At 29.8% G+C, this 14033-nt stretch overlaps 1 protein-coding gene across 2 annotated transcripts in view; it reads left to right on the forward strand.

The window, feature by feature from the left end:
* LOC127713005 (vacuolar protein sorting-associated protein 33A-like) overlaps positions 1-14033 on the forward strand; it is a 31372-nt gene that overhangs the window by 8646 nt on the left and 8693 nt on the right. For both annotated transcript variants that reach the window (XM_052219596.1, XM_052219594.1), the window contains exons 5-12: positions 216-320; positions 7715-7831; positions 8620-8794; positions 9929-10119; positions 10932-11022; positions 11904-11978; positions 12530-12609; positions 13344-13430. In XM_052219596.1, coding sequence (XP_052075556.1) covers positions 216-320; positions 7715-7831; positions 8620-8794; positions 9929-10119; positions 10932-11022; positions 11904-11978; positions 12530-12609; positions 13344-13430 — 921 coding nt within the window. The remainder of the gene's footprint in view (positions 1-215; positions 321-7714; positions 7832-8619; positions 8795-9928; positions 10120-10931; positions 11023-11903; positions 11979-12529; positions 12610-13343; positions 13431-14033) is intronic.

Here is a 14033-nt window from a genome sequence, read left to right on the forward strand (position 1 = left end):
GAAAGAATGACTGTGCATCAACCCCATAAAAAAGGGTGAATCTGTGGTGTTATATTTAGAAGGGGAAGATGTACCTATTTCAAATGTGTTTTTTTCTCACTAATTTAGTGATTTAGATAAAATTATGAAAGCATGTTTTTGTGAATTTGTTTGTGGAAGTTGATTATCATTGTGTTTTATATATATTGCTACAATTTGTTTTTGTTTATTTTTAGGATTTAGGTGTATATGGTACCCTGGCAAATATTGAAGAATTTAGTCTCAGTTTAATTCCTTTTGATTATGACCTGATGTCAATGGAAATGGATAATTCTTTTAAGGTAACCAATCTTGAAACATCAAGGTTATACATTTGAATAAAAGAAATTACAGAAAATATAGACTTTATAGTAGTCATTTATTAAACCAAATTCTGAATAGAATATTTTGTTTTTGTTTTTGAAGATTTAAATGAAATAGTTGATTATTCAGTATAGATCTTCAAAGATAGTCCCTTTGTACATATTCAATCTCATTTTTCACACTTATCACATGATTAGGTAAAAGAATCAGCATGGTGTATGTTTAGCACATGTATATGAATTGGTTACTCTTTTTGTTTAACCATAACAAGATTATTGTAAATTCAGAAATGTTTGCTATGCTTTTATTATATTTAAAATTGCAACAAGTTTTCTTAAAAAACAAAAAATGTGCAAATACAATTTTGATAGCATTATTTGAATGCAGCAATTACTTGAATCACAATCATAAATGATTTTGTTTTTTGATCCAATCATAATAAATAATGGACACAAAAAATTCTGAATCAACAATATAATATAGCATGTTGTTTGTTTTGTACATAAATCAGACTGGAAGTTTCTTGTTAGTCCCCTACCGACGAAATCGAAGGGGACTTTAGGTTTGCACTCTGTCCGTCTGTCTGTCCGTCCATCCGTCAGTCCGGCAAATCAGCTTTCCACACTTTTTTTCTTCGTTCTTGAAGATATTGATTTGATATTTGGTATATAGTTTTATCATGACAAGTTATAGATCAAGTTCGAATTTTGTTCCGGTCTGATGATTTAGTCCAGAGTTATGGACCATAACTCTGTACCATATCTAATGTTAAGAGTACTATGTTAAACCATATTTCTGAACAAAGGGAGATAACTCATTTTTGTCTCGCCTTGACGGAGTCAAAAAGCGAGACATAGGTATGCTGTTTCCGGCGGCGGCGGCGGCGTCAACAATGTATTAGTTTGTGATTAGGTCTAGTTCATGGTGAACCACTATTTGTAGGTCAATGATTTTTGGTATGCAGTTGTATTAGCATTGGCACATTTCATTACCATGGAGATTATTTGGCCCCGCCCCCTCAGTCAAGGTCTATTGACTTTGAAACTTTTCATAGTTTACATGTATTAGTTTGTGATTAGGTCAGTTTATGGGGAACCACTAGTGGTAGGTCAATGATATTTTGTATGCAGTTGTATAAGCATTGGCATATCTCATTTCCATGGAGATTATTTGGCTCCGCCCCCTTAGTCATGGTCTATTGACTTTGAAAATTTTGCTAAGTTAACTTGTATTAGTTTGTGATTAGGTCAGTTCAAGGGGAACCATTAGTGGTAGGCCAATGTTAATTGGTGTTCAGTTGTATAAGCATTAGCACATCTCATTTCCATGGAGAATATTTGGCCCCGCCCCCTCAGTCATGGTATTTACTTTGAAACTTTTGCTTAGTTTACATGTTTTAGTTTGTGATTAGATCAGTTTCAGATGAACTGCTAATGTTATGTCAATGATATTTGGTAAGCAAATTTATTGGCATTTGGGCAAAGTCAAAATAAATGGTCCAAATTTAATTTTTTTTACCAAATTTCAACATTGTTTTAGTGCATTTTCATTTGTTGTATCTTGATACATATACATTTAAGTTAATAAATCCAAAAGGATATAAAAAAGTATAAAGAAATAAAAAAGTTCTGAAACTTAAATGACATAAACCAATAAAACAAATTTAAATTAAGTATACCTTTTTGGAATATTATTTCAGACAAACACTATCAAATATTTATATTTTTTTCACCCCTATTGATTGCAGAGATCCAAACATTACTTTTGATGCATAGATTATTAATCTCCTCTTTGATTATCTTTTTTTTTTTTATGTTTTTGACTATTTTTTGTATCAATTCATTTAAAGTTGATTGAAAAAGTTTTGATTAAAAAATAATTCATCAATTAGTTGATAAAATAACTTCTCCATATTAAAATTAACCCTTTTTCAAATTCACTGAGGAAAAAAAATTGATAGATAAATCTTTTAATAAAGAAGATATATCAAAAAGAAAATACATCCAATTTCCCCTGTTTTTGTTGCACTCCTGACATATTATACACCAAACAAAAATTTCAGAAACTAGAACAAAATACTCATGATTTTTTAAAATTTGTAATCATTGCTGGTTTATAAAGACCTAAATCTGTCATTTAAATGTTATTTCTATTTTAACTTATGCATCTTATGCACTTCAGATCATATTTAAATAGATTTTTCTGACACATTATTATAAAAATGAGGTTAAGTTACCAAACTATGAACTAAATTCTATTAAATATTCAGAAGAATTGTTGTTTGACAACTTAAAAAGAGATCTGCATTCTTCAAAGTTTTTCTGAACTATTATTATTTTTTAAAATTATTACCTATATAAGGAACTTTATTTCTCCTATTTTGTTGCACTCCTGACATTCAATTTATATCATATCAAAACAGTTATACATCATCAAAAAAGCCCATGATTTCTAGATTAAGTGTATATACCTTTTAGATTTAGCATTTTAATTCATTTAAACAATATTTTTGAACTATATTATACATGTCACTTTTTGTATACATAAGTTCACATCTCATCACATTTCGCTTCTATTTTTTTAAATGGCAGTCTTTGCAATGTTAAAATGGGCTGAATTTTGTGGTTTCATGTGTAGAATAATCCCGCAAAATATCTTTGGAAAATCTCAAGTATTAAAAAAATGACGATAAAAAAAGATGCAAAAATTGTAAGGAGTGCAACACTTTTTTGTGACATTTTGAAAAAATACTTTTTTTATAAAGACACAGAAACTTGTAATATGATGATATGTGCCATAGATTCTTATTTATATTACAACTATTATGTCTAAGTGATGATTTTAGCTACAAATGAAGTTTGTCCATTAAACAGTTTGATACAGATGTGTTTTGAAAAAAGTATTGCCCTGTCAGGAGTGCAACATAATAATTAGTACAGCTGTGGAATAGAATGATTTTTGAATATATGAATCACACCTAAACATAAACAAAAGTCAATCCTGTAAAAAAGATATGTCCTTTCCAGAATAAATACTTTATTAACCTGATTATTGATATAAATGTGTGATAGTCAAGTAAATAAGGCCTCCCTATAAATGTCAGGAGTGTAACTTTGAAGTAAAAAACCACACTTAATAAATACAAAAGCCAATATATTGTTCTGTTTTATTTTTCAAAAGATACTATACTAGATACAAGATTGCACCAAAAGAGTAGCCTGATAGACAATGATAGACAAGGATTTTTTTTAGAACCATTTCTTTGATGTCAGGAGTACAACAGTTTTAAATTGTTATTTTCTTGGACTTACAATGTAAGATAATCTCAGCTCCTTATGCCTTATTTTCCTTCAAATATGTGTTCTTACTATTTAGGCTACATGTATGATATATTCTTAAAGGTGAATTTCAAAGCAGGACTTCGATCCAAAAATTATTGTTTGTCACAAGCAATTATATTTGAATGATTTTTTATATAATTTTAGAATTTAGGAAGAGGAAGCTTATTGTCATAAACTTTGTCGTTTGATTAGGAAATAACCATATTTCAATTTAAAAGTTTTATAATGGTTTCATGTAATACTAATTAAATTATTAAAACTGTAATAACAAACAATTAATTTTGTTGAACTCCTGACATGAATTTACCATAACAAGCAGTTTTGCACAGATTCAATATTTTTATTTTATTAAAGTCTCACACATTTGGAGTTCATCTTGCAGATCCAACCTTTGAATGAATGAAAGATGGGAAAGATAGTTGATGAAACTGAACTAACTTGAGAAGAAAATCAGACAGACTAAGGGATCAAAACACACCACCAAAGTCAACATCCACTATAACTTTGATGAGTAGAAAATTGAGAAAAAAATTTGAAAGATGATCCACCTAAAGGACACACTAGACAAATATACTAAAGCAAAGAAAAGAAAACAATGTAAAACTTAATTACAAAGGCTTAACCTGAATACAAAAACACAGATGGAGAAAATGAAACAAAAATCAAAACACAGAGATTGGCAACAGAAAAGAAGAATAAAATTGACACAAGCCAAAAAATTTGCAAACCCACAGAAAAATGTCCAGTCGAGAAGCAAAAGTACAGGTGCAGATACACTATCTAGAGAAATCAGAATAAGAAGACAAAGTATAGGGAAAATTCTTCCTGACCAACCCAAACCTTGGCCTAAAACAATTGAATACATCATATCCACAGCTACACCAAATCAGTTGTAAGAACTAATCAGTACTGATGGAAGTGTGCTAGAAATTGATGGGTGCCGAAGTGGAAACAAAATTGAGAGACCTTTAATAGATCTGGAAACTGTTGAAAAGAAACTGGCATTTTCAAAAAGAATAGAGGCTACCTGAAAAAGTTAAAACTAAGGGACTCTTTGAAAATGCCATTTTCTTTTCAACAGTTTTCAGATTTTTTAGGGTTTTCTCAACTTTGTTTATACTTCAACATGTTCAAGACTCATCAATTTCTTGCACACAGCTGATATCAGTTCTCATTTACAATGACAACCACCTTGGTGTAGCTGTGGATATGATGTGCCCAATTGTTTAAGCTCAAGATTTGGGATGGCCAGGAAGATAATGTCTTATTCTTTGACTTCTCTTTCTGATTTCTCTAGGTATTTTATATGCATCTGTACTTTTGCTACTTGACTGGACAATTTTCTGCTGGTTTGCAACTTTTTATTAGCTTGTGTCAATTTTCTTCTTCTCTTCTGTTGCCAATTTCTCTTTTTTGTTTTCATTTTCTCATTTGTGTTTTAATTCTGGTCTAAGTCTTTTGAATTTAGTTTTACATTGTTTTGTTTTCTTTGTTTATATTTGTCTAGTTTGTCCTTCAGATTTGGATCTTATTTCAGTGTTTTTCTCAATTTTCTACTCCTCAAAGTTGAAGTTGTTGTTGACTATGATGGTGTGTTTGTATGCACTTAGCCTGTCTGATTTTATTCTAAAGTTTAGTTTCACAACCATCTTTCCCATCTTTCATTCATTCAAAGGTTGGGTCTTAAAGTTGAACTCAAAATGTGCAAAGCTGCTTGTTATGGATAATTCATGTCAGGAGTGCAACAAAATTAATTGTTTGTTATAACAATTATAATAATTTAATTAGTATTACATGAAACCATTATAAAACTTTTAAATTGAAATATGGTTATTTCCTAATCAAAAGACAAAGTTTAAGACAATTAGCTTCCATAATATGAAAATAATATGAAAATTTAACATTCAAATATGTTTGCTTGTGACAAACAATAATTCATGGATCAAAGTCCTGCTTTGAAATTTACCTTTAAGAATTTATTATAACTCATACATGTAACCTAAGTAGTTAGAAAACATGTTTAGATGCAAATAAGTCACTAGGAGCTGAGATTATCTTAAAATGTAAGTCCAAGAAAATGTCATTTTAAAACTGTTGCACTCCTGACATCAAAGAAATGGTTCTAAAAGAAAAATTCCTTGTCTATCAGGCTACTCTTTGGGTGCAATCTTGTATCTAGTATAGTATCTTTTGAAAAACAAAACAGAACCATATATTGGCTTTTGTATTTTTTCAGTGTTAGTCTTTAAACTTCAAAGTTGCACTCCTGACACTTATAGGGAGGACTTATATACTTGACTCTTGCACATTATCTATATCAATAATCAGGTAAATGAACTATTTATTCTGGAAAGGACATATTTGTTTTACAGGATTGACTTTTGTTTATGTTTAGGTGTGAGTCATTTAAGCAAAAATCATTCTATTCCTCAGTAATACTAATTTTTGTGTTGCACTCCTGACATGGCACAACTTTTTTTCAAAACACATCTGTATCAAAACGGTCCAATGGAAAAGCTTCATTCTGAGCTGAAATCATCACTAAGATATAATAGTTGTAATATAAATAAGAATTTAAGGCACATTCCTCCATACAACAATTTGCTGTGTCTTAATAAAAAAGTATTTTTTCAAAATGTCACAAAAAAGTGTTGCACTCCTGACAATTTTGGCATCTTTTTTTAACGTCATCTTTTTAATACATGAGATTTTCCAAAGATGTTTTGCAGGAATATTCTACACATCAAGCCACATCATTTGAAATTAATTTATTCAATCAAATGATCAGCATGATTGATAAATATTGCTTTATATGCAAGGAACCATTTATTTTGACTTTGCCCATTTGCAAGTATTGTTTCCATGGAGATTATATAGCCCCACCTCTGATCATGGTTCATTGACTTTGAAACTTTTACATAGTTTACAAGTTAATGTTTGTGTTTAGGTTTGTTTAAAGGGAACGACTTATAATAAGTCAATGGTATTTGGTATGCAGTTGTATTAGCATTGGCACATCTCATTCCATGGAGATTGTTTAGCCATATACCTTCAGTCATGGTTCATCGACTTTGAATATTTGCATAACTTACATGTTAAAGTATTGCTATTTTAATTTCAACATTTGCATTATCAAAATTACAAAAAGGCTAGACATATCTCTGTGATAACAGTTTATTTAAAAGACATTCTTTGTTAAATTATTTGAAGAATGTTTTGGCAGGTTGGTTTGTTATTTAGTATAAACTAATTTTCTGAATGCTGTATATATATAAAAAAAAATTATGAAGAGAAATCCTTTAATTAGATAATAATCTATTTTTATTAATGTATATATTTCAATACATTACATTGTGTAGATAAAAGTTGTTGACGTTTTATAGATAAGTTACAAATCTATATTAGTTTGTGACAAATGAAAGAAAAAATATTTGGAACTATTAATTATATTTGATTATAATTTACACTGTATTACATCATATCTAATTTTAGAGAACTATTAATCATATCTGATGTTTTTTTCATCATGCTTATAAGATATTGATTAATAATTGGTGTATATATATAGTTTTATCATGACATGTTACAGATCAAGTTCAAATTTTTGTTTCGGTCTAATAATTTTGTGCTGAGTTATGGTCCTTGGACTTGAAAAATTCACGCACATAATCAGTTTTCCACACTGTTTTTAGTCATGCTTGAAGATATTAACATGATATTTACTTTTTGTTTACACCATGACAAGTAATAGAACAAGTTAGCATTTTGTTCCAGTATAATGAATTTTTATCTGGTAGGGGACTATGTATTGCCATGCAATACTTTCAGAATGCTTGTTTGAATTGTTTTACATTTGTCATTTCAAGGCCTTTTATAGCTTGTTATGCTGTATGGGTTTTGCTCATTGTTGAAGGCTGTAAGGTTACCTATAGTTGCTAATTTCTACATTATTTGGTCTCTTGTGAAGAATTGTCTCATTTGCAATCATACCACATCTTATTTTTTATATGTTGACTTCTTTTGATTGACAGGAATGTTACCTGGAGAATGATTTTACCAGCATGCATTATGCTGCTCAATCCTTGATGACACTACAGACACTATATGGTGTTATTCCTAATATTTGTGGGAAAGGAGACTGTGCTAAGGTACATGTACTACAGATATTTATAAGTATTTATTTTCTTTCTTTTCATGCTATATAAAGAAAATTTTGATATTTTAAACAAATTCAAGATCATCTTTTTGAACTGCTGTGTTAAAATTTTTATTTTTTACTTGGTTAAGGGGAATACCTGCTCATGTGCCAAGTTATGTCTAATAATGTCTTTATTCTTCAATACTGTAGTTCAAAACCTGATCCAGTTATGTAGGATTTAATGTGCCCATTAAACAAGTATACGGCTATCTGTTTCTCCCAATTACTCAAGTATGCCCAAACAAGGAAATACCAATTTCTGACATAATTTTAGGATGCTCGAAGACAAGCTCAATTTTGATTTTGATGATTTTCAGATTATAGATTTCAGAGTTATGGGACAATAATCTTGAAAAAAAAACTGGACAATTTTTCATTTGTCTGGTGAGAACTATAGTATACTTGTGATATTGTTACAAATGGTTTAGTTCATTCATTTACCTGTATTAAATCTAAATATAAACTGACTACCTCAAAACTGACATTTAATGGAGTTGAAAGGGCATGTAGGCACCTATATGTTTATTCATAACCATAGTTTATTAGATAAATACACTTATGACATGTATAAAAGATGCGTTAGATCCTCTTGTACTTGATTTTGAGAAGATATCAGGAATGTGTATCATGTGCCTCTGTAAGGTTTCATGTAGCCAAGTCGTAAGGTTATTATAAACAAATGTTGTAATTTGACAAAACAAATACCATTTACTTATTTCATCCATTTGTGTATTTCAGCAAGTAGTAGACATGATGTTGAGAATGAGAAGAGAACTTTGTGGACAGGAACCAAACATAACACCACAGATAGATAATCTATTGATTCTTGATCGTAATGTTGACCTTCTGACCCCATTGTTGTCACAGCTGACGTATGAAGGATTAATTGATGAAATATTTGATATAAATAATAGTAAGTATCATTTTAACAATGCCTCCCTTCAATGGGAGGAACGTTTTTGTCATTTTCAGTGTATCATAAAGTGTTGTAAGCATGCATTATTCTAAGGAATGGAATCAAGTTTTCTGTCACCATACAATACAAAACAATGTTTTTATTGTCAATTATGAGTTCCCAATGATGAACTGAACAATCAGATTAAATTACTTGCAGTTGATTACATTGATTAGTTTGACAAATAAATGAAATATAAGATTAAACATGACTTACAAAATGTAGATAAAGATGGACAAACTATTGGTGACATATTTAATACAGAAGAAAAAAAATTTCATCTTCAACTTAAAGTTTACATCTTCCTATCAAAGTGCTGAATATCTGCCTCTTTCTATACATAGTTTATGATCACTAACTGTATATGTAGTTGTGTATTTTTTGTTTTTTAATATTTTGAAATGAATTTCCCATGTGTACCTGGGAATTTTTAAGATAGTTGTTGTTCCTCATAAAGTGAGTAAACAGTTATAATCACCACTGATCAATATTCCAAAACTGGTTGATTTTGTATTTTTAAGGTATTTTGCATTGTATATTCTTTTAATTTGTAAGATAATTTAATAAACTGAAAGGATTTTTTTAAAGGAAATTCAATTCAATTTGATGTGAAAACCTATTTTTTATCGAATGATGACTACTGTCAGTTGCAATTGCACAGTTGACCATCAGAGTTATTTCCAACAACTATGAGCAATCATAGTTAACATTTTAAATTCCTGGATATTAAAAATGTGAATTTTGAACATTTTACTTGTATTGCATTATAATAGGAATATTAGTAAAGTGTTTAAGAGTTGTCACTGCCAATTTGGGATTTGACAGCCATAAGTATCCATTTTAGTGATTCACTTTATGTTGCCAGTAAAAAATTCATTTGTAAACATCTAATCACTAACTGATAGCGGCAACTCCCTAATCACAGTAAATGTTATTCCAGAAAGAGACCCTTTTTGAATTATCTTCTAGTTTAAAAAAAAACTCTACCGAATTATTTTAGGTTATTACAGTAATAAATTCTAGGTAAATGTATTATATTTATTGTAAATTATAAACAATCTTGAAAATTCTCTTTTTTTCCCTAATTTGTAGCAAGTGTAAAACTACCTCCCGAAAAATTTCAGTCAGGACAAGGTGAAGAATCCAAAGGTGTTCCAACAGAACCAAAGAAAGTCATTCTGAACTCTTCTGATGTATTATATGCTGACTTGAGAGATAAGAATTTTAATGCAGTTGGTAGTATTGTCAGCAAGAAAGCTAAAACAATAACAGCTGAATTTGATGTAAGTATAAAGAAAGGTGATTGTGTCATTAAGGAAACAAGAGGCCTAGGTGGGTGACAGATCTAGGTTGTTGGCCAACATCTACCGGTACTCATTGAAATCACTCCAGCCTATTATCACTGGGAGGTTTTCAAGCTCTTTATATGGTCGTTTGTAAGATGTTTAACGTTGTATTCGATTTCTGGTAGGTTAAAGAGTTTATCAGTTACTTGCTAGAGGTTTGCAACTTACTCCTAGCTACTCCAATTTCCTCCATCAATGAAATTGACATGATGGATGGGTGAATGTCCAGTGGCAAATATTATAATCAGGTTCAGGATAAGAATATGTTAGTACAATATCAATTAAAACCTTGCTTTATACTAGATCTAATGACAGTAACAGTATATAGGAAGCACTACAACACACCTGGACCCTTTATTCTGATCTCTAATATACACTTTTACCTTACATGCTTAGCCAGAGAAGCAGTTGATTTTTAGTCTTTGGTTTTACTCAGCAACGGATTGAACTTATGACCTCATTTTTTTCAGGTGATCATGCTATCTTTACCATGAGACTAGAGAGATGGTTTTACTACCAAAAATATAAGAATTGTTGGAAGTGATGTTATAATTCTATCAACCAATCCGAAATAATGAGCATACTTTGTACATATAGTTGTATTCAATGTTTTGATTGTAAATTTGCTATTGTCTGTGGAAGACAAACAATCATAAATTTATTTAATCTAAATTCTCTGACTTTGCCAACAATTAAAACCATTTATAGCTAAAATTTAGTTATACAAGCTTGTGTGTTTTTTTCAACAGGAAAGACATTCTGCCAAGACAGTTAGTGATATGAAACAGTTTGTATCTAAACTTCCACATCTACAACAAGTCAGGCAGTCATTATCAATACGTAAGTGTAATGTATAGCATCTACAACAAGTCAGGCAGTCATTATCAATACGTAAGTGTAATGTATAGCATCTACAACAAGTCAGGCAGTCATTATCAATACGTAAGTGTAATGTATAGCATCTACAACAAGTCAGGCAGTCATTATCAATACGTAAGTGTAATGTATAGCATCTACAACAAGTCAGACAGTCATTATCAATACGTAAGTGTAATGTATTGCATCAAAAAAGCTACATCCATATAAAAAGCAATTTTCTGTCTACTGGTCAGATGCTATTTTAGTAGAAGATAAAAAATGTATTATCTTCTGAAAACAACACAGCTCATACACAACACTGAAACTTGGGTTACTAAGCATACAAATTTCTGTTTTCATGACCATTTTTCTGGAGACTAAAATGGAAAAGATACTAATTTATGTACCAACAAATGTTTCTGTATAAGATTTATAAAAGAACAAATGTGTGGGTATGTAAAATATTAAACATAAAAAAATATAAGACATAAGAAGGGCTTAGAGAGACCAGCCAAAATTGTATACTGGCAACTTGGTAATATTTGTAAACTTAAAAAAATAATTGTGACAAATATTGTCAGATTTCATAATATGCAAAATGTGAAAGTCACTGAAAGCAGTTATTTTCAGTCAAAGTAGAATATCCCAATCCAAACAAAATTAACAGCAGTGAAATGTCCATGCAAAGAAATATAGGTACACACCCTTGAATCCCTAAAGTGTATATCAGAGTTGTGGCAAGACGGTCATTTTCAGTTTTGGATGCCTTGTGGATATATTTCTTAATGCAAAATAGCTAGGTCATCCTGAACCAATGAGAACAGCATTCATAATTTCTTATAATATTTTATCGTAATTTACAGATACATCAATAGCAGAACTAGTCAAAGAATATACTGATACAGACGAATTTATAGATTGTTTGCGGTGTCAACAAGGTATGTAGCAAATAAGCAGTTAGAAAATGTAGAAATACATGTATAGCCAGGTTTGCATATAAAAATAAATACAAAATTGGAAATTAGTGTCATTCAATCATTGCATTTTCATGTCCATTGCTCATCAAATTCCTATTTAACCAAATTAACTCTTATATTCTTACACATAATTTTAATTTATGAAATTTAGGTGGCATTTTCTCAGTACAAATTGGAGCTTCCTGAAAATTTGTATCAAGCTACAAGTGAACATGCTTTATTGTGGGATGTGTTTACACATCCATCAATCATCAGCTAACTGTTTATACAATACCTAAAGCAAGGGTATCATTATTGTGCAATAGCTCATGGTAAATCTTGTAAGTCTAAATTTAAAACACCAAGAAATATCTTGATCTGAAATGAAACTTAGATAGTAAGAATTGCCTTACAATTATACAGAAAAATATAGGAAACAGGAAGGATGATCCAGATGAGAAAGATTTTAATTTCAAAGATTTTGTCAATGCATTATTCAATGGTAAAAATATTTAATGTGAATATGTTTACAGAATTCATAAATAGTATAGAGACAGATAAAGTTCACACGTACATAGAAGATTGTATGGGAAAACAGGAACCAATTAATAAGGTGAGGAAAACATTTTCCATGTATTTGTATGAATTGAATAATGACTTTGGAAGATTGCAACAATATAAATGCAAATGACATAGCACATTTTGTATTAAGCGCGCACAGGCTTCTTGTTAAAAATGTGGTAGGTCACACGCTTTCTTGTCACATAAAACTTAAAAAATGGTAATTCAATTCTTACATTTACAATAGATATGAGTTAAATTAACATATAGAATAAGATAATTATGAAAAATTATCTATAGTATCGATAATTGTTTAATTTTACTTATTGTTTATCATGTGTGGATAATTGTATGTGCCTTAAAATGGTTACTGGTACTGGTTTTCATGAATTTCTAGGTTTGTAGTTACACTGGTACAAAATATATTTTTTTGCCATTAGAAAAATAAAGATCATATGAACAAAGTCTAATTGTAAATATATTTTTTTTTATGGTATTATGGTTTTTCTTCAGATAAATACTCTTTGTGTTCTTAAAATCATTCAAATCCTTTTTCCATAATTTTTTTTCCTGAAACAGCTGTAGGTATGGGTTTGTATAAAACTGCAAGTGATGATCTTCCTAAAATTTGTCTATTTAATCTAAAAAATATGGAATTACATTATGTATGATTGTTATTAAATGCAAAAAATCAAGTTTTGTTTCCATATGTTTATATCGTTTAAAAAAGTGAAAGAAACATGTATATATTTTTTTTCTGAATGTTCATATCTTATTTGTTTTCAGGTTTTAAGATTAATATGTATCCAGTCTTATTGTAACAATGGATTAAAACCAAAAGTATTAGATTATTATAAAAGAGAAGTTCTACAGGTATGTATTATAGATGAATAAATAAAAAAAAAAAATGGATATACTTCAACAATCCAGCAATCCAACAGCAAACATAATCAAATGACTTCTTGAGGTAAACATACAGTCGTCATTAATACGCAGGTGTCTATACAATATGTCAAGCTCTAAATATCCCACATACTTGTCAAAGGAGTAGGCCAAGTATAACCCCTTTATGGCCCCAAAATATAGCAGTTTTACAAAATTGTTAGAATGTAAATTTTTAGCTATTTATTGGAAAGAAGAATACTTCTGTTACATAAAAATGGGCTGTTTTTGACAATACAATACTCATGTATCGGGTATTAGTATCATTAAGTCATGCTAAATTACTGAAATCTTCGAAATTTTAGCATTTTGGTTAATTTTTAGACAGTTTCCGTTTGAAATGGAAGTGGCCACATTTGTGTTCATTCTTAATATTAAAATGTAAGTTGTATTTGATGATATTACATAACATATATAAAGGTTGAGAATGAACACGGATGCGGCCACTTTCATTTTTGACAAAAACCATCTGAAAAGTGACATATTATGGCATATTTGATAGATTTTTCATATTTAAGCTTGAATTTGAGAGTC

Source organism: Mytilus californianus, unplaced genomic scaffold, assembly GCF_021869535.1.
Source record: "Mytilus californianus isolate M0D057914Y unplaced genomic scaffold, xbMytCali1.0.p SCAF_8, whole genome shotgun sequence".
Taxonomy (NCBI): domain Eukaryota; kingdom Metazoa; phylum Mollusca; class Bivalvia; order Mytilida; family Mytilidae; genus Mytilus; species Mytilus californianus.